The sequence below is a fragment of the Hemiscyllium ocellatum genome, chromosome 7, assembly GCF_020745735.1.
Source record: "Hemiscyllium ocellatum isolate sHemOce1 chromosome 7, sHemOce1.pat.X.cur, whole genome shotgun sequence".
NCBI lineage: Eukaryota > Metazoa > Chordata > Chondrichthyes > Orectolobiformes > Hemiscylliidae > Hemiscyllium > Hemiscyllium ocellatum.
Window position 1 is genome coordinate 27,643,519 of NC_083407.1, and position 19,330 is coordinate 27,662,848.

Sequence of the window (19,330 nt, forward strand, 5' to 3'; positions counted from 1 at the left end):
GTTCCTAATAGCCCACAGTACTTCACAGATGTTTAACCTTGAGTTGCTGGATCTGTTCAAATTCTAATCAATTTTCCCCAGGAACTGTGCCACAATGAAGGCAAGCTTAACGTGAAGACAGGACAATGACCATGCATTAATCACTCTGAACTATATTGTTGTGGGAATATGGATCTATGGTAGGCAGATGATGAGGTTAAGTACGGCGTTCCCTCTTGCTCACTGCCTCACCATAAATTGCAGGCCCGATCTAGCAGTAATGTCCTTTAGAACTTTACCACCTCAAGCAGTCATGGTGCTGGCCAGTCATTCTTGATGATGGACACTAAAGTTCCCTCACCCAGAGTACTTTCTGTATTCTTGCCACCTTGAGTGCTTCCTTCAAGTGGTGCTCAACATGGTGGAACACTAATTCATCAGAAATTACTGGGGGGGTGGGTAGAGGAAGCGATAAAGAGATAGACATCGAGAGCAAAAGAACGAGTGATCGAGAGGGGCGCGCGAGGGCGGGAAGGGACGAGGGCGTGCGAGGGCGGGAAGGGCCAAGACGGAGATCGAGAGCGAGAGCGAGAAGGTACAAGAGAGAAAGCCAGGGAGTGTGCTTCCTTCAAGTGGTGCTCAATATGATTGAACATTGATTCATCAGTAAATTAGTGGGGGGTAGTGGAAGATAATAAACAGAGAAAGAGCGAGTTGACAGACAGAGAGAAAGCTAAAGGGGGGGGGGGTTCAACGAGAGGAATAATGTGAGAGAGAGAGAGAGAGAGAGAGAGAGAGAGAGAGAGAGAGAGACACAACGAGCAAGAAGGACAAGGGAAGGGGCAATGTGGGGGGAGCATCAAGAAAGAAAGGCAACAAAAAGACAGAAAAAGAGGGACAAGGGAGGGGGTATAACAAAATAGAAAGGAAGAGAACACAAGACAGAGAGGGAGAGCGTAGTAACTGAGAAGTTTAAAGAGAGAGAGATAAAGAGAGATACACACAGGCATGGTCATTAGCAGGTTAGCTTGCCCATGTTTGATTTGATGCTGTTAGACTTTTTGAGGACTGAACTCAACATTGAGGACTCTCACGACAACTATTGCCCACTGTATACCACCACCCCTGCTGTGTCTGACTGGTGGGACAGGACATACCCAGGTTGTTGATGGTGTCAACTGGGACAGGATATGTAAGAAACAATTCTGTGATACAGGTTTGATAGGCTGTTGCTTGCACTCCTAATTTTGGCAATACACACAGATGCTAATAAAGGCTTTGAAAGGTTGACAGATGATCCATCTAGTTTTATTCCCTTTTGGAGATATTTTAGCTTGATAACTAGGTGATATTTTATGAGCTTAGAGAAAAAAAACCAGTCATACCTCTTCTCAACCACATCCAGTGTTAGATGAAGCAAATCCTTTTTAGTCTTTTCTCGTCTCTTAATCATTTCTAAGATGGTAACTGCTCGGCTGAACTCTCGACGCAGTTTCAACATTTTCTCATATGAAGCTTCATCGTTTTTGCGATTCTGTTTTTAAAAATAATTAGAATCCATGTTTTATAAAGCAAGAATCATCAGAAAATGCACTCACAACGGCAGAAAAAAAAGCCCACAGGCAGCTGGATAATTTTCCCCATTAAATTAACATGGTGCATAATTTGTGAAAATGCATTTTGGTTTTGAACTGTGAATAAAAATGGAAAAACAAAAAAAAAAGCAGTTTCCTCAATCTTCATTGTCACGCAAAATATCAAGTTAGCCACAGCACAAAGGATTTGTGCTGTCTTGATCCCAACTCAACAATTTGATTAAGAAACACTGGACTTAGAATCATAGAATTTTACAGTACAGCAAGAGACCATTCAATTTACTGTGTCTGTACTGGCTCCCAAAAGACCTACGAAGTTAGCCTCATCTCCAGCCCTATCTCCACAGCACACTAACTTCACCTGCAAATATACATTCCTCTCTCTCTTTTGAAATCGCAGATGGAATCCACTTCTATCCCTCTTCCAGGCCGATCATTCAGAATCTTAATAAGTCTCTGAGTAAAGATTTTTCTCCTCATCTCACTCCAGCTCTCTTGTTGACAAGCTTTGCTGACTTGAAATGTTAACTCTGCTTTCATTCCACAGATGCTGCCAGACTTGCTGAGTTTCTCCAGCAATTCCTGTTTTTGTCAACAATTTTGCACCCTGGACACCTCAATACAAATTTAGCATTTTTCCTCACAAGGGTAATGCTCATTCTTATTTGTTCCGGAAACAGATTGTGTGAGCTGCACAAAATTTAGAGCACAGGACGTATGGTTCTAAATTTCCATCAATACTAACACATTGACAATTAAGTATGTGACCGACATGGAAGAGCACATAGCACCCTCAAATCTTCACTTCGCATTTTGAAAGGAGGAATGTGACCAGCAACGAAAACTGCAAATACTAAATCATACTCACCTTTCTGGTCTGCATCTTCTCTGTTCTCCTTCGAAAAGCAACATATGGATCATTGTTAGTGGAGCCATCTCTTTTCTCCTGTTTCACCCAGGGGATGAGGGAGGGTGCCCTGCAGTTTTTGCGTTTCCTTGCCCAGTAATCATATATTGCTTTTATCAGGTAGTCATCTTCTTTCAAAAGCAATCTGGCCTCTTGAATAGATACAAGCTGAAGAATAAGATAAATTACAATAAAACTAATCTGTAAATTATTACCTGTAATATTGAATTTGTGATAGAAAACTAAGTCTAGGTTTTCACATTTCAATGTTTACCCACACATCGAAAGATTTAAAAAAAAAATAAATCATATCGCTCCCAAGTCTGCACCATCATTCAGGATGATCATGGCTTACTTCTGCCTGGACTGCATGTTCCCACCCTCTCCCTATATCATTTCATTCCAAGATGCCAAATATCTGTCCATGTCAGCCTTGAATATACTCAATGACGCCGCATCACAAAGGATCCAAAGAAAAACATTTCTCATATCTAAATAATCAACCCTATATGAGGCTCTGTCCTCCTGTTCCATATTAATAAGCCAGGGGAAACCTGTGGACTGGAAATCATCCTTCTAAACGCTACATAGCAGTGATTCCTTAACTAATCAATAGGACATCCTTCTCATCCCAGGAATTAATCTAGTGAACTTTTACTGTTTTGTCACCAAGGCATTTAGTTCCTTAGATATGGAAGAAAGAACTACACATAGTAATCTAAGTTTGGTCTCTCAACGCACTGAGCAACTATTTTTCCACAACGCTGCAAATTCTACAAACAGTGTGAAAGCATAGTAAGGACAGTAAATTAATTATTCAATTAAATATATAAACAAATTCTAGATCACCTAAAAAAAATTAGCCAAAACCAAGTGGGACCATTATTATCAAAAGAAGGTGAGCAAAGTTACCCTCCTGCGCCTCCTCCTCTTAAATCACCTATCCTCGTGATGTGGCCCTAAACAACTTAAGCTTGCAAACTAAAGATTTGTTGTTTTTGGCAGCTAATACATCAGTACCTGATTTCCACTAGCTTTTTCCAGCCGGTCAAACATCTCTTCAAATTGCAATGGTTTAATCTCCATCTTTCTATTCAGACGATTGAATAAGACTTCATCTTCAGAATCCATGTCGTAATCTGGCTGTTCACTGTCCAGAATAAAAGCTGTAAAACACAACCAGAATTTTGTTTTTAGATGCAGACAAATTATTGCAAAGCTTAACTGGGTTAGAATATAATTAGCAAAGACGATATTACAAGTAATGTGTTAACAATTCGATGCTTCAGAAAAGCTGCTAATGCCGCAAGAACACAAAATTTAAACCAATCTTCTTCTCTTACGAGTCAAATAACAAATGAAAATAATATTAACATACCATTTACTCATAACTCATCTATGTCAAAGTAAATCAGAAGTAATCAATTTTTCCAAACGAAACTTCAATTACAGCCATTTTCAGTCACTAAATGTGCAGAATTGAAGTGCTCGGAGAAAAATGGGGAAAACCATGTCAAAAGTCCTTTCATAATTTTCTTTGAATCATATCTTTGAATCTATATCATATCCAAGGGTTAAAGTGAAATAAAACCTCACAAAAAGAAATAGTCATGCTCCTCATAATAAAATTTGCCTTAATTCATCTATATTCAGTAAGATATAAACAATTTTAAAGGTTTCAACAGAATATGAAAGTATGAAAGATTGAAACTTTAAAACAATCAGCTACTCCATTAGTGATCAACTGAAAATGAATCTTCTTCACTAACTGAAATCATGCTCAGGCAACAAAAGCTTTAGTGAGGAATCCCCAAGTCAAAGAAATAATCAGATGGTAAATGACTTACGCTGAATGTGAATGAGCTGTTTTGGAACCTTGAATTCACCCCTGTATAGACGATCATAGTAGGAGACATTACTCTCTGCCTCGGGCACTGGAATAACCATATTCTCTCTTTTTTCTCTGAAGACCTGCTGTGCTGAAATAGCTCTCTGTAAATGATGTTCCTGAAAAAAGGAGGGAAACTACATTACTGAAACATTAAAAGCTAAGTTTAGAATTTTCCCAATGGCCAAGTGATTAAAAGATTATACAAATTCAGGCAGCAATAAATTTAATCCCTGCTCTGCAGCAGTTTACCTGATCTCAACTCGAACATTACATGGCATGAGTTTTCTTGCTACGAAAGCAGAACAGAAAGAAGTCAAGTTCACCTTCTTTTAGAAGGAGGACATTTAGTTTGGCCAGAACTTAGCTTTACAGTGTTACTCTGCTGTCAATCAGCAAAGCAATGTTCAATATCTAGCATAAAAAATAAAGAATGGCTACGTGTACAAGGTACTGAAATGATGCAAAATTTGCATTAAACATCTCATCACAAATCACCTTAGGAGAAAGGGGGCAATTTGATTAGAAAACAGCAAATTTCCCATATTATACTTGCAATAAAAGCTTTCTGAAAATTGAAAAAGAGTAACTAAAGTTTGCATTTCTAGATTGTTCAGCAGTAGAGTTGGAGTTCCAAATAATGAAGGAGAATCCAAAATGTACAATTCATCAATTGACCATCAACCCAGCAGTATTGTCAAAGGTAATAGGATGAACAATCCATCAGCTTATTTTTAAAATCTATTTCTGTATTGGGCATCTTTTTGATTTGTTAGTATTATTGGGAATGTTTTAGAAAACTAATAGCTCAGAAAACTGCAATGGACAAGCACGCACGAATCAATAATTTGGTCAGGGAACAGGCATTTCTGTAAGGCTGGCCAGCAATGAATCCAAACATACAAAATTTACAGGCTTCAAGGTATGTTGAGAGAAAAATTGAGTGGGCCAGTTCAAGTTGCTGATGAGTGGGAGTGGGTCAGACCAGTCTGGCGAGAGGAGAAATAAGAAAGTGGGATTTCCCTCTAAATTGATTTTAAGGATAAAGCCAAAGTAGCAGGATACTTCCTGCAATTAAAGTGGACAGCAGTTTACTGGAGAGAACAAAAAGCATCCGGAAAAAAAACACCAAACAAAGTCTGTTTTTCTGGTGAACATAAAATTCCCACAAAATGAATCCAAGAACAGAGGTTTTCCCAAGCTAAACTTTCCTTGCTAACGAATGTCACACAAAGAGTGTTATTTGGATGTTGTTAGTGGGATGTGGCTGGATGGAAATGACTGATTTATTCACAACATCACAACACTGAGAACACTTCAGAAATGCTTAGAGACATAATTGAGAAAAGTGCTCATATAAATGCAAGTTCTTATTCATTTTTGTTCAAATGAAGTTTCAATCATATGCTCCTAACTATAGATAAATGTAATTATCCAAGGTACAGGAATTGTTGACATACTAAAGTCAGCAACACATGATCAAAAATATAATAGATTTACTGTGGAACTAGATCATCTGAGATTTAGAGTGGATCCTCTCTAGAATTGTGAAAATGATTCTGATTGCAGGTTTAAATTGTGACTGCTATGGAAATAAACTGCTTCCAATAATATTAGTTTAGCAGCCAAATATCATCCCAACAGCATAAAGTAAACTGCACTGCATCTAATTTACTCAGTAGCTTTCCTTAATGGCAGTAACTTGACAAACAGGACAATTTTAACAGGGACTCTAAATTATTGGGTTTCAACTGTACCTGCAATTTCAAAGGTGTTTCCTAGCTTGTGTGCTGTGAAGGGATTTGTTCGAAAGTAGCTCAAAGCACCAGAGCAGCAAAAGGTCCCACATAACTGCCTTTTATAATATAAACTGAGCAGCCCTGTAAATGGGAAGTAAACAGGCAGAGTGAATCATTAAAAGGTGGCAGCACCAGTATGTGTGGTTGCAAACGTTTTGCATCAAATCCACATCCATAGTGTTACATCTTCCAAAGAGGTGGCCTCAGAAAGCATCACATATCTCCATCCAAAAACAAAACTAAGATCTCTCAAGATATGATTTGACAAATATTCTCTGTCACTCAGTTCATCTAGTTATTGCTAAAATACTTCCAAGAGATGTGACTGGGATGTAGGTCATTAGTTAGAAATTCACACCACTCTTAGTTGTTAAGAAGTTTCAAGTGTTTTTAATAAATTCAGGCGGTGAGCTTCACTGGTTCTATCAGCATGAGTTCCCATTCCCACTTGCCCTCGAGAAGGTAGGATGAGCTGCCTTTCTGAACCTTTGCAGTCATTTGATGTAGGTACATCCAGAGTGCTGTTAGGATGGGAGATCCAGGATTTTTATCCTGGTACGGCAAAGTAGTTCCAAGTCTAGGTGGTGTGTGGCTTAAAGGAAAGCTTACAGGTAGTGATGTTCCAATAAAACTTCCACATTTGACTTCTGAGACAGTAGTGGTCATGGGTTTGTAAGGTGTTCTCTAAACAGCCCTGGTGACTTTCTGCAGTGTATCATATAAATTGTACACAATGCTGCTATTGTGTGTTGGTGGTTCTGGCAATGAATATTTGTGGATGTGATGTCAACCAAGCAAAGTGCTTTGATGTGAATGGTGTTAAGTTTCTTGAGTGCTATTTATATTGCACTCATCAGTGCCAGTGGGGACTATTCCATAGCACTGACTAATACCCCTTGATTTGGAATCATGAAGTGGCTTAGTCATTGTAGGGACTGCCAGCCTGAGCTGCTCTTTTGACCACAATATTTATATGTTGATTCCTTTTCAGTTTCTGGTCAAAAGAAATCTCAGAATGTTGAGACTGGGGATTCAGTAATAGCAATTCTACTGCATGCCAAGGGTGATGGAGATAGCCAGTGTCTGACACTTCATTGTTACTTATTTGCACAAACTTGGAAATTGCCTAGATTCTGCTGCACTTAGGAGTAGAGACGTCATTGGAGGCATCATTCCGTTTAACTTTCTTACCGACTGCACAGACGTCTGACACCGGTGCACAGTAGCGTGCTAATGGTGATTGCTGTGTGTGGAGCATTGGAGGGGCTACGCGCAGCTTAGATGGAATGTTGAGAAGAAGAGCACAAATGGTGTCATCATCATGCAAACATCGGTTAACATTACATGTAGCTCCTGCATGCCTTTCTGCACTTTTCAATGATCCCTTGGATTGATTCTAATAGTGGAGTCGGAATATGAGGTCCAAAAGATTGTGGTTGAATAAAACTTGTACAGTTAACGGCACACAGCCCCTCATGGGTCCACATGGATTTCAACAGAGAAAGAATAAGAGAGAGAGAGAGAGAGAGAGAGAGTATATAGAGAGGGAGAGAGGAACAAAGGAGGAAGAAGCGAGAGGACTGAGAGATAGCAAGCAGTAAATTTTCTTGTCTATGGTTGAACCTAAAAGGACGAACCTTTAACTTTTAGAGTCCCCGGTTCTGAATTCAGCCACAAGAGCAAATATCCTTTCCAAGTTCACCTTGTCAAGATAATTCAGGATCTTACACGCTTCAATTAAGTGACTCTTCACTTCTGAACTCCAGTGAGACCATGCCCAGTTTGTCCAACCCATCCCCATGACAGCCCAAATTTACCTTACCTCCTCTGAACTGCCTCCAACAGTTACGTGATTTCTTAAAGAAGACCAAAACTGTGGGCAGTATTTGAAATGTAATCTCATCAATGCTCTGTACAACGGAAGCAATAATATCCTTCCTCTTATGTTTAATCCCAGTTGTAATAACAAGTAGCATTCCATTACTTCATTATATGCTGTACTGGAATACCAACTGTGTAACTCATACGCTAGAGCACTCAAATCCCGGTGCACCTTGGCAGTCCACAGTCAATGTCTACTGAAGCAATAGCTATTCTTGTGTCATCTTGAATTTATCTGCCATGCCTTTGTTCCGCTTATCTAACACAATGATGGAAATTGTAAAAGGTTGAGGCCCCAGCAAAGACCTTTGTGGGACTCCACTTGTCATATTTTACTAAATCAGACAAAAACCCTTTTATGCTTGTCGTGTTTTCTGTCATCCAACCAACCTTCTATGTATGCCAATGTTACCTCCACACAATGAGCTCTATTTTCTGCAATAAGCGGTGACGTGACACCTTATCAAATGGCTTCTGGAAAACCAAGTACAGAATCTCTACATGGTCCTCTTTAGCCACATGTTGTGCTTCGAAGGAGTCCAAAAAAAGTTGAACAATTTTAGTTTCACAAAATTATGCTGACCTTTCCCGATTACCTTGAATTTTCCTACGTATGCAGCTATAATCTCTTAAAAGATTGACCTTCCCCACAAATGTCAAACTAACTGGCCTATAGTTTCCTGCCTCTCTACTGTCTTGAAGAGGGATTATATTTGATACTTTCAAGTCTTCAAAGTTTGAGAGAAGATTTGTAGCTCGGGTACTCGTTGTTGTGGTTGTGTTCGCCAAACTGGGAATTTGTGTTGCAGACGTTTCGTCCCCTGTCTAGGTGACATCCTCAGTGCTTGGGAGCCTCCTGTGAAGCGCTTCTGTGATGTTTCCTCCGGCATTTGTCTGCAACACAAATTGGCGAACACAACCACAACAACACTTTCAAGTCTGATGGAATCTTTCCTAAATCTGGGGAGGTTTGCAAAATAAACAGCAACACATCTATTTCCATATTAGTTATCTCTCTTACAATGCAGGACAAAGTCATAGAGATGTACAGCATGGAAACAGACCCTTCGTTCCAACCCGTGTACGCCGACCAGATATCCCAACCCAATCTAGTCCCACCTGCCAGCACCTGGCCCAGATCCCTCCAAACCCTTCCTAGTCATATATCCATTCAGATGCCTCTTAAATGTTGCAACTGTACTAGCCTCCACCACTTCCTCTGGCAGCTCAATCCATACACGTACCACTCTCTGCGTGAAAAAGTTGCCCCTTAGATCCCTTTTATATCTTTCCCCTCTCACCCTAAACCTATGCCCTCTAGTCTGGACTCCCCAACCCCAGGGAAAAGACTTTTGTCTATTTATCCTATCCATGACCCTGATAATTTTGTAAACTTCTATAAAGTCACCCCTCAGCTTCAGATGCTCCAGGGAAAACAGCCCAGCATGTTCTGCCTCTCCCCATAGCTCAAATCCTCCAACCCTGGCAACATCCTTGTAAATCTTTTATGAATCCTTTCAAGTTTCACAACATCTTTCCGATAGGAAGGAGACCAGAATTGCACGCAATATTTCAACAGTGGCCTAGCCAATGTCCTGTATAGCCACAACATGACCTCCCAACTCCTGTACTCAAAACTCTGACCAATAAGAGAAAGCATACCAAACGCCTTCTTCACTATCCTATCTACCTGTACTCCACTTTCAAGGAGCTATGAATGTGCACTCCAAGGTCTCTTTGTTCAGCAACACTCCCTCGAACCTTACCATTAAGTGTATAAGTCCTGCCAAGATTTGCTTTCCCAAGACGCAGCACCTCACACTTCTTGGCCCATTTGATCAAGATCCTGTTGTAATCCGAGGTAACCTTCTTCGCTGTCCACTACACCTCCAATTTTGGTGTCATCTGCAAACTTACTAACTGTACCTCTTATGCTCACATCCAAATCATTTATGTAAATGACAAAAAGTAGAGGACCCAGCACCGATCCTTGTGGCACTCCACTGGTCACGGGTCTCCAATTTGAAAAACAACCTTCCACCACCACACTCTGTCTTCTAACTTTGAGCTAGTTCTGTATCCAAATGGCTAGTTCTTCCTTTATTCTGTGAGATCTAACCTTGCTAATCAGTCTCCCATGGGGAACCTTTTCGAATGCCTTACTGAAGTCCACAGAGATCACACCTACCGCTCTGCCCTCATCAATCGCCTGTGTTACTTCTTCAAAAAACACAATCAAGTTTGTGAGACATGATTTCCCACGCACAAAGTCATGTTGACTATCCCTAATCAGTCCTTGTCTTTCCAAATACATGTAAATTCTGTCCCTCAAGATCCCCTCCAACAACTTGCCCAGCACTGATGTCAGGCTCACTAGTCTAAAGTTCCCTGGCTTGTCCTTACTACCTTTCTTAAAGAGTGGCACCACGTTAGCCAACCTCCAGTCTTCCAGCACCTCACCTGTGACTATCGATGATACAAATATCTCAGCAAGAGGTCCAGCAATCACTCCTCTAGCTTCTCACAGTGTTTTAGAATACACCTGATCAGGTACTGGGGATTTATCCACCTTCAACCGTTTCAAGACATCCAGCACTTCCTCCTCTAATCTGGACATTTTGCAAGATATCACCATCTATTTCCTGACAGTCTATATCTTCCATATCCTTTTCCACAGTAAATAATGATGCAAAATACTTGTTTAATATCTCCTCCATTTTCTGTGGCTCCACACAAAGGCTGCCTTGCTGATTTTTGAGGGGCCCTATTCTCTCCCTAGTTATCCGTTTGTCCTTAATGTATTTGAAAAAACCACCCTTTGGAGTCTCCTGATTTCTATTTGCCAAAGCTATTTCATGTCCCCTTTTTGCCCTCCTGATTTCCCTCTGAAGTATAGTCCTACTGCCTTTATGCTCTTCTTAGGGTTCACTCAATCTATTCTGTACATACCTTACATATGCTTCCTTCCTTTTCTGAATCAAAACCTCAATTTCTTTAGTCATCCAGCATTCCTTATATCTACCAGCCTTTCCTTTCACCCTGACAGGAATATACTTCCTCTGGATTCTTGTTATCTCATTTCTGAAGGCTTCCCATTTTCCAGCCATCCCTTTACCTGCGAACACTTGCCCCCAATCAGCTTTTGAAAGTTCTTGCCTAATACCTTCAAAATTGGCCTTGCTCCAATTTAGAACTTCAACTTTTAGATCTGGTCTATCCTTTTCCATCACTATTTTAAATCTAATAGAATTATGGTGGCTGGCCCCAAAGTGCTCCCCCACTGACAGCTCAGTCACCTGCCGCCTTATTCCCCAAGAGTAGGCCAAGTTTTGTACCTTTTCTAGTAGGCACATCCACATACTGAATCAGAAAATTTTCTTGTACACACTTAAATTCCTCTCCATCTAAATCCTTAACACTGGAACCCACTTCTCCCACACCAGACTTTGAGCCACGTACTTCTAATTTTATGCACCCTATACTTGCAAGGACATAAAAATACTATTTACCTAAAATCATGCATGTCAATTAAGAGCAGTCAATAGATATTTTTAATTATTAAACTTCAAAAAATCTGATAGAGTTTTAGAGAAAATAACAGAACACTAATTAAAAAGAATGCAGTGGACATTATGTATACAGATTCTCAAAAATCACTGAAGATGCTGCATAAGCAATTGTGCATACAATCAGGGCATTAGCACTGAAGCAGTGGCATGGCAATGTGGATAGCATGCTTAACAAAAAATAGTGGTTAATGGATGCTCTTCATATTGTGACACAAGCAATGGTGTGCTCTGGGGTCATTTTTGGAATGACTTGTTTTGAATCAAACAGCTCAAATCTGTGCATATTTGTGTCAGCAAATTATTCCCCATGATAAATTCCCTTGGCATACCCATATCAGAAATCTGTCTTGCTCTAATTACACTGTTCTTCAGCATCATGACTAATGGCAGAATGGTAATTACTATTGGATGTTTGTATTATATATTAATAGAAGTAGAAGAATTCTGGATAGTGGGAATCAGAGCATAAGCCAACATGAGGAGTGCTCAAAGAGAAGTTAGAGGTTGAGTCAAGCAAATATAAGAACAGGTAGGGCTAGATTAATAAACGTGGCTGGATTGGTGGAATAAAGTGTTTTTATTTTAATGCATGGAATATAATTAATAAGGCAGATGAGTGTAGAGTGCAGATTAGTACATGGAACTACGATGGTGGCTGACAGAAGGGCAGGACTAGGAGCACAATGTTCCCAAGGTTTAGGTATTTTAGGCATGATAGACAGAGATGTAAAAGAGGTGAACTGAATTGATTTGTTGTTACTTGTATTTAACAAAGAAATAGTGGGGAGTGTAATATGTCATCATGCTCCAGGACCATTTTGACTTACAGAAGATACAACTAAAAACAAAGTTATCTTCATCCCTTCTTGTGGACCGCTCGTGTCTCCACAACAGACTCTGGGTTCTCAATATAATGGGCTCAAAGACCCCAGATCACAGTCAATTCCAGAATCCCCGCTCTAGGGACACCCTCACCACTGCAGCCATCACTGCCAGACGACCTGCTCCAGGCATTCACCACCAGGAGTATCACACTGGTCCTACCATGCTCTCGCCAATATAACCACCACTCCCGTCATCACCAGGAGAACCAATTTGGGCCCACTGCACCACTGCAGTTGAAATCCAACATCTCTCGATTCCAAACGCAGATGTCACCTTCTCTGCTTTCATTTCCCCACAACTTTAGAGGGCTCATCCAACAAGACCAAAAGGGGACAACCCAAGAATAAGAAAGTGGATGCAATCACTATGATAGGGCTATACTTCAGTCTCCCAATAGCCAGCGGGAGATAGAGGAATAGATATGTCAGCAGCTCATGGGAAGATGCAAAAACAACAATGCTGTTATAATGGGTGATTTTAACTTCCCCAGTATTGACTGGGACTCCATTATTGCCAAGGCGGCACGGAGACTCAGTGGTTAGCATTGCTGCCTCACAGCGCCAGGGACCTTGGCTCGATACCAGCCTCGGGTGACTGTGTGTGTGGAGTTTGCACATTCTCCCAGTGTCTGCGTGGGTTTCCGCCGAGTGCTCCGGTTTCCTCCCACAGCCCAAAGATGTGCAGGTTAGGTGAACTGTTCATGCTAAATTGCTGATAGAGTTAGGTGCATTAGTTAGGGGGAATGGGTCTGGGTCACCTAATTAATATGTATATGTATGTTGCCTTGTCTAGATGCTCCTTCCTGTAAAATGACAACATAGTTCACTGAGAAACTGCTGTTCCACAGAAGACTGTGAACTCATGTCTCTGTGCACTTGTGATTGTTCTCTCTCCCTCCAGGGGAGGAATAAAAATGGAGGTAAAACTATACTGTGTCTCAAGGCATTTTGCTTCGACTGAGGGGGGAAACAGGGCTACAATAGGCCTGTACTCCCCTAAGTAACTTTCTGAACACCTGCCACTATTCTGCTTTGCATTTTTCCCCTCAAGTAGTCGTTTCCAATTTATTTTGGTTAGATCTTACCTTATTTCAATAAAATGGCCTGAACTCAGTCCAAAACCCTTTTCTGTAGGTCATCCTTCTCCTTTTTAAGAGCTATCTTAAAATGTACAGTGTTGCAATCACTATCACTAAAATGCTTCCCCACTCGAACAACTATCCAGTTTCATTCTCCTGAATTAGGTCTAGTACTGCACCATCCTTTGTAGGGCCATCTGCATGTTGATCTAACAAGGTTTCCTGTATGCATTTCAAGAAAACTGCTTCGCCCGACTCCTTTGTACCATGATTATTCCAAATCACATAGGATTGTTAAAATTCCCTAATACATTACTCTATTATTATTATTATTATTATAATATACCTTAGTGAACGGACTACAAAATTGCTCTTCAATTGTCCACTGACTGCTTAGGGGTGTACAATACACACCTATCAATGTGACTGCCCTCTTTTTAGTCGTAAATTATACCCACAAAATGCCAAGACATCACCCCTCCTTCTTGCAGTAACTGACTCCTCAACTAATGATACGATACCATCTCCATTTTTATACCCTCCCTGAAGACCCTACATCCAAGAGCATGAGAGTGCCAGCCGTTTTCACCCCGCAACCACATTTCTGTGATAGCCACAACATCGCAATTCCATATCCTCATCTCATCTGTCTTATCTCTAATACTTTTGGAATTAAAAGTAGAGGCCCACCCAGCATTGTCTAACTGTGTCGAGACACAATATGGCTGAACTTATTCTGGCTTGGTTCCTTTCCTAACGTATGCTGGGTCACTACTGTTAATGCACTATGCCCACTGCCTCTGCAGAACTATTTTAAACACCACCGAACCATCCTAGCAAATCTTTCCACGAGGATGTTACTCCCATTCTGGTCCAGGTGTAGACTGTTCCGCTTGCAGACACCCTTTCCAGAAACTTTCCCAATTATCTAGGAATCTGAAACCTCCTTCCTGCACCAAAACTTGAGCCACACATTCATCTGCTCTATTCGATTTCTGTACTTGTTAGCACATGGCACCAAGAGTAATCTTCAAGGTCCTGTTTTTTAAATCTACTGTTTCACTGACAGTAAACCTGGGAATAAGCAAACACGAAATAGATGATAATGCAAATTTTGAATAGCGCAAATGGGTTGGCTGTGCTGGGAGAAATCCATACAGAACATAATCCACCCTGATAGCCCTAGGTCATGAATATGGAAGAGGATGTTCAATCTCTAAAATTGCTAAACTCAATGTTGAGTCCTGAGGGCTGGAAAGTACCTTGGCAGAGGATAAGGTGTTGTTCTTCCAGTTTGCACTGAGCTTCACCAGAGCACTGTAGCAGGCCTGAAACAGAACTATTGACAGAGGGGCATGTAGTATGTTGAAGTGGTAGACAATTGGAAGCTTGGGGTAATTTTTATGAAGGTGTCTGGCAAAGAGGTGACCCAGTCTGAACTTTGCCTCTCCAGTGTTGAGGCGACCACATGGTATCAACAAAGATAGTACACTAGATTGAATGAAGTGCAGGTAAATCACCACTTCACCAGGAAGGCATGTCTGAGGCCTTGGATATCAAGAAAGGAAGAAGTAAATGGGCAAGGACTGCACCTTCTGTGACTACACAGCAAGGACCAGTGGGAGTGTGATGAGGCTGGAGGAGGTGTGGATCAGGGTGTTCCAGAGGAAACAGTCCCTGAGGAATACTGACAAGGGAGGGATGGGAAATATATGTCAGGTGGTCGCATCTTGCTGGAGATTGCAAAAATAGCAGCTTATGATCCTTCAGGTATGGAGGCTGCTGAAGTGCAAAATAAGGATATGGGGACTCTATTGTTGTTCTCCTTGGAAGGAAGGGAAGGGGTGAGGGCAAAAGTTTGGAGAATGGTTTGGATGTGGGTGAGGGCCCTATCAACCATGATGGAGGGATATCCTCAATTGAGGAAAAAGAATACCCCCTTGCAGAAGTGGCATCATCAGAACACCCCTTCATGAGTTTCACAGACATCAACTGAAATTGCAGAGTAAGCACAACAGTTGACACTTAACTGCCCTGTAAAATGGCCTAATAAGTCCTTCAGTTCAAAGACAATTAGGAATGGATAACAACTGTTGGCCTTGCCAATGATATCCCAACCCCATCAAGCAGCAAAAGGAAAGGTTACCAAATGTGCACCAAAGCTACCTTTGGGAGAAGGAGGTCAAGATAGGAACACATTAGCACTCCCACCTAACACCAATTTTTGGTAATTTTCTCCATCCCAAAGGTAAAGCTCACCACCCCTCCATGATAAGATATGATTTGCAGCAAATAAAATGGAATGGATCTGTAAAAACGGATACTAAAGAAAATCCCATTTGCATTTTGAATACAACACTCAGTCTGCTAGACTTTAAAGATATGTACTGGTGTGGCACTAATGTTATTTGTCACTTATCAGTCCAAACCTGAATGCTGCTTGGGTCTTGCTACATTTGAATAGGAGCTGCTCCGCATCTATTCAATTTCAAATTCTGCTCAACAACGTGCTTTCATCAGTGAACATTCCACCCTGATCTTATGGTGCAGGGAAAGTCTTTGCAGAAACTGACAAAGATGGTTAGGCCTACAAACCCATGAGTGATGTCCCACGGCTAATGATTAACTTCCAAAAATCTTCCTTCTATCAGATGCAACTCCAATCAGCAAAGCAACCAGTCCACATCAGAAGGGATTCTGGAGAGTTGGGTCAGGTCAATTCAGATGTGGACTGAGGTGGGGCATCAGCTCCCGGGATGGGCAAAAGGTGTCAGGTGCAGTGGAAATGCAGAGCAGAAAATTCAATTTCCTGGGCATGCTCTGAGCATTCTACAATGGGGATTCCACAGGGTCCCACGAGCAACTCCGATCTATGCTTATGTAACAACTGTCTGACCAACAGAAAATCTGCCCCATTGTTAATCAAGTATCAACATAAAAGTTCAGATGAAAAGACCTAAACTGTTAACTGTTTCTCACTCCACAGATGCTGCTGGATTGGGATATTCGAACTAAAGTATAACTAAGCAGAGCTGAAGTTCAAAATCTTCGAAGAGTTACTGATGTCAGCCATTTCAATAACGATGTTAAGATTAAAAATATGATGGATGATATCATAATTGACAATGCAGGACACAAATGCTTCATAACACAGGAATTTTACATTATAAATACAACTGCTCACATGTTTCATTAATCATATCTTCCAAACATAGGAATAAAGGAGTTAGAAAGACAGAATGTAGGGGCAGGAGTCTGTCATTCTGCCCTTCAAGCCTGCTCCACTTGGCTAATTATGCAACTCAGTACCCTGTTCCCACTTTCTCTCTATATCCTTTGATCCCTTCAGTACAAAGAACAATATGTGCACCTGCCTTGGAAGTGTCAAATGTATACAAAATTGGCTTAAAAGTAAAAGACAGAGGGTAGGGTTGGAGGGTTGATTTCAGACTGGAGGCCTGTGACCACAGTCTTCTACAAGGATCGGTGCAGGGTCCACTGTTGCTGGTCACTGATATAAATGATTTGGATAAAAATTTAGGTGGAATGGTTAGTAAGTTTGAGGATGACACCAAAATTGGTGACTCCAACAGTGAGGAAGATCATCTAAGATTACAAAAGGATCTTGATCAATTGGGCTTATAGGCTGAGGAGTGGTAGATTGAGTTTAATTTGAATAAGTACAAGGTAATAGCATTTTAGTAAAATGAACAGAAGTGGGACTTATACAGTTAATGGTAGAATCCTGGATGGTATTGTCAAATAAAAAGATCTAGGGGTTCAGGTACATAGTTTCTTAGAAAGTTGCATTAAAGGTAGACATGGTAATTAAGAAGGCATTTAGTATACTTGCCTTCATTGTTCAAACCTTGGAGTACAGGAGTTAGGATGTCATGTTGAGGTTGTACAGGATGACAGTGAGGTCACTTTTGGAGTACTGTGTTCAGTCTTGGCCACCCTGTTATAGGAAGGATATTATTAAATTGGAGAGGGTTCAGAAACGATTTACCAGGACATTGCCAACTCTGGAGAGTTTGAGTTAGAAGGAGAGGCTGGGATTTCTTTCCTGGATCATCGGAGACTGAGGGGTGACCTTATATAGAGGTTTATAAAATCATGAGGGGCATAGAAAAGGTGAATAGCAAAGGCCTTTTCCCTACGGTGGGGGAGTTCAAAACTAGGGGGCATATTGTTAAACAGAGAGGAGGAAGATTTAAAAGGAACCTTAGGAGCAATGTTTTCACACAGAAATGTTTGCGTAATGAACTGCCAGAGAAAGCAGTAGAAGCAGGTACAGTTACAACATTTAAAAGACACTTACACAGATACATAAATAGAAAAGGCTGAGGGATATGGGCCAAATACAGATAAGTTGGACTAGTTTAGTCTAGGAAACTTGGTCAACATGTTGGACAAGTTGGACCAAAGGTTCTGTTTCCATGCTGTGACTCTATGACTGTTAAGTTTTAGATTAGATTAGATTAGATTATTTACAGTGTGGAAACAGACCCTTCGGCCCAACAAGTCCACACCGACCCTCCGAAGAGTAACCCATCCAGACCCATTCCCCCCGACTAATGCACTTAACACTATGGGCAATTTAGCATGGCCAATTCACCTGACCTGTACATCTTTGGACTGGAGCACCCGGGGGAAACCCACGCAGACTCGAGAAGAATGTGCAAACTCCAGACAGACGGTCTCCGAGGTGGGAATTGAACCCAGATCCCTGGCGCTATGAGGCAGTCTGTAATGTTTTGGCCTCAACGATTTCCTGTGATAGAGAATGCTCCTCACTCTTGGTGAAGAAGGTTCTCATCTCAGTCCTAAAAGGTCTACCTCCTATCCTTAGATTGTGACCTTAGTTCTGTATTCCCAGTCATCGGGAGCATCGTTCCTGCAACTACCCTGTCTCATCCTGTCAGCATTTCATAGCATGCTACGAGATCCGCCTTCATTCTTCTAAACTCCAATGAATTTGGTCCTAAGCAATCTGGATTTTCCCCTTACCCAAGTCCCGTCATCACAGGCATCAGTCTGGTGAACCTTTTGTACTCCCTAAATAACCAGAACATCTTTTCTTAGATAAGGAGACTGAAACTGCACACGATACTCCTGATGTGGTCTTACCAATGCCCTGTACAGTTGCAGCAAGACATCCTTGCTCCTGTCCTTGAATCCTCTCGCTGTGAAGGCCAACATATCATTAGCCTACTTTATTGCCTGCAGCATCTGCATATTTACTTTTAGTGACTGGCGTACTAAGATACCCAGGTCTGGTTTCATATTCCTCCTTTCCCAAACTATTCCCATTCAGATAATAATCTGCCTGCCTGTTTATGCTACCAAAGTGGAAAACCTCACACCTGACAACATTATATTGCATCTGCAATGTATTTGCCCACTTAATAACTCCACATCTCACAGCAAACTCTCCCATCCAGCCTTGTGTTATCTGCAAACTTGGGTATGACTGTGTCCCCAACTAAACGACCAACATATATTGTGAATAGCTAGGGTCCAAGCACTGATCCCTGCACTATCCCAAATGTCATTGTCGACCACTTGGAAGAAGGCCTATTTTCCTACTATGTTTCTTGTCTGCCAACCCATTCCAGTAAATGACCTTCACTGTTCTTTAATTGTACATGCTAATCTCTTATGAGGGACCTATGAAAACCTTTCTGAAAATCAAAGTAAACTACATTCAGTAGCTACCCCTTATTCACTCTACACATTACATCCTCAA

The 19,330-nt window shown here is 41.1% G+C and overlaps 1 protein-coding gene across 2 annotated transcripts in view; it reads right to left on the minus strand.

Annotated features, from left to right (window-relative positions):
* Positions 1-19,330, minus strand: part of epc2 (enhancer of polycomb homolog 2 (Drosophila)) — a 65,826-nt gene that overhangs the window by 33,964 nt on the left and 12,532 nt on the right. Inside the window, exons 2-6 of one of the 2 annotated variants that reach the window (XM_060827095.1) lie at positions 6,127-6,249; positions 4,329-4,488; positions 3,502-3,647; positions 2,443-2,649; positions 1,365-1,513 (exon numbers count right to left, since the gene is read on the minus strand). In XM_060827095.1, coding sequence (XP_060683078.1) covers positions 1,365-1,513; positions 2,443-2,649; positions 3,502-3,647; positions 4,329-4,428 — 602 coding nt within the window. In that variant the 5' untranslated portion in view covers positions 4,429-4,488; positions 6,127-6,249. The remainder of the gene's footprint in view (positions 1-1,364; positions 1,514-2,442; positions 2,650-3,501; positions 3,648-4,328; positions 4,489-6,126; positions 6,250-19,330) is intronic. The other variant, XM_060827094.1, reaches the window with a different exon arrangement.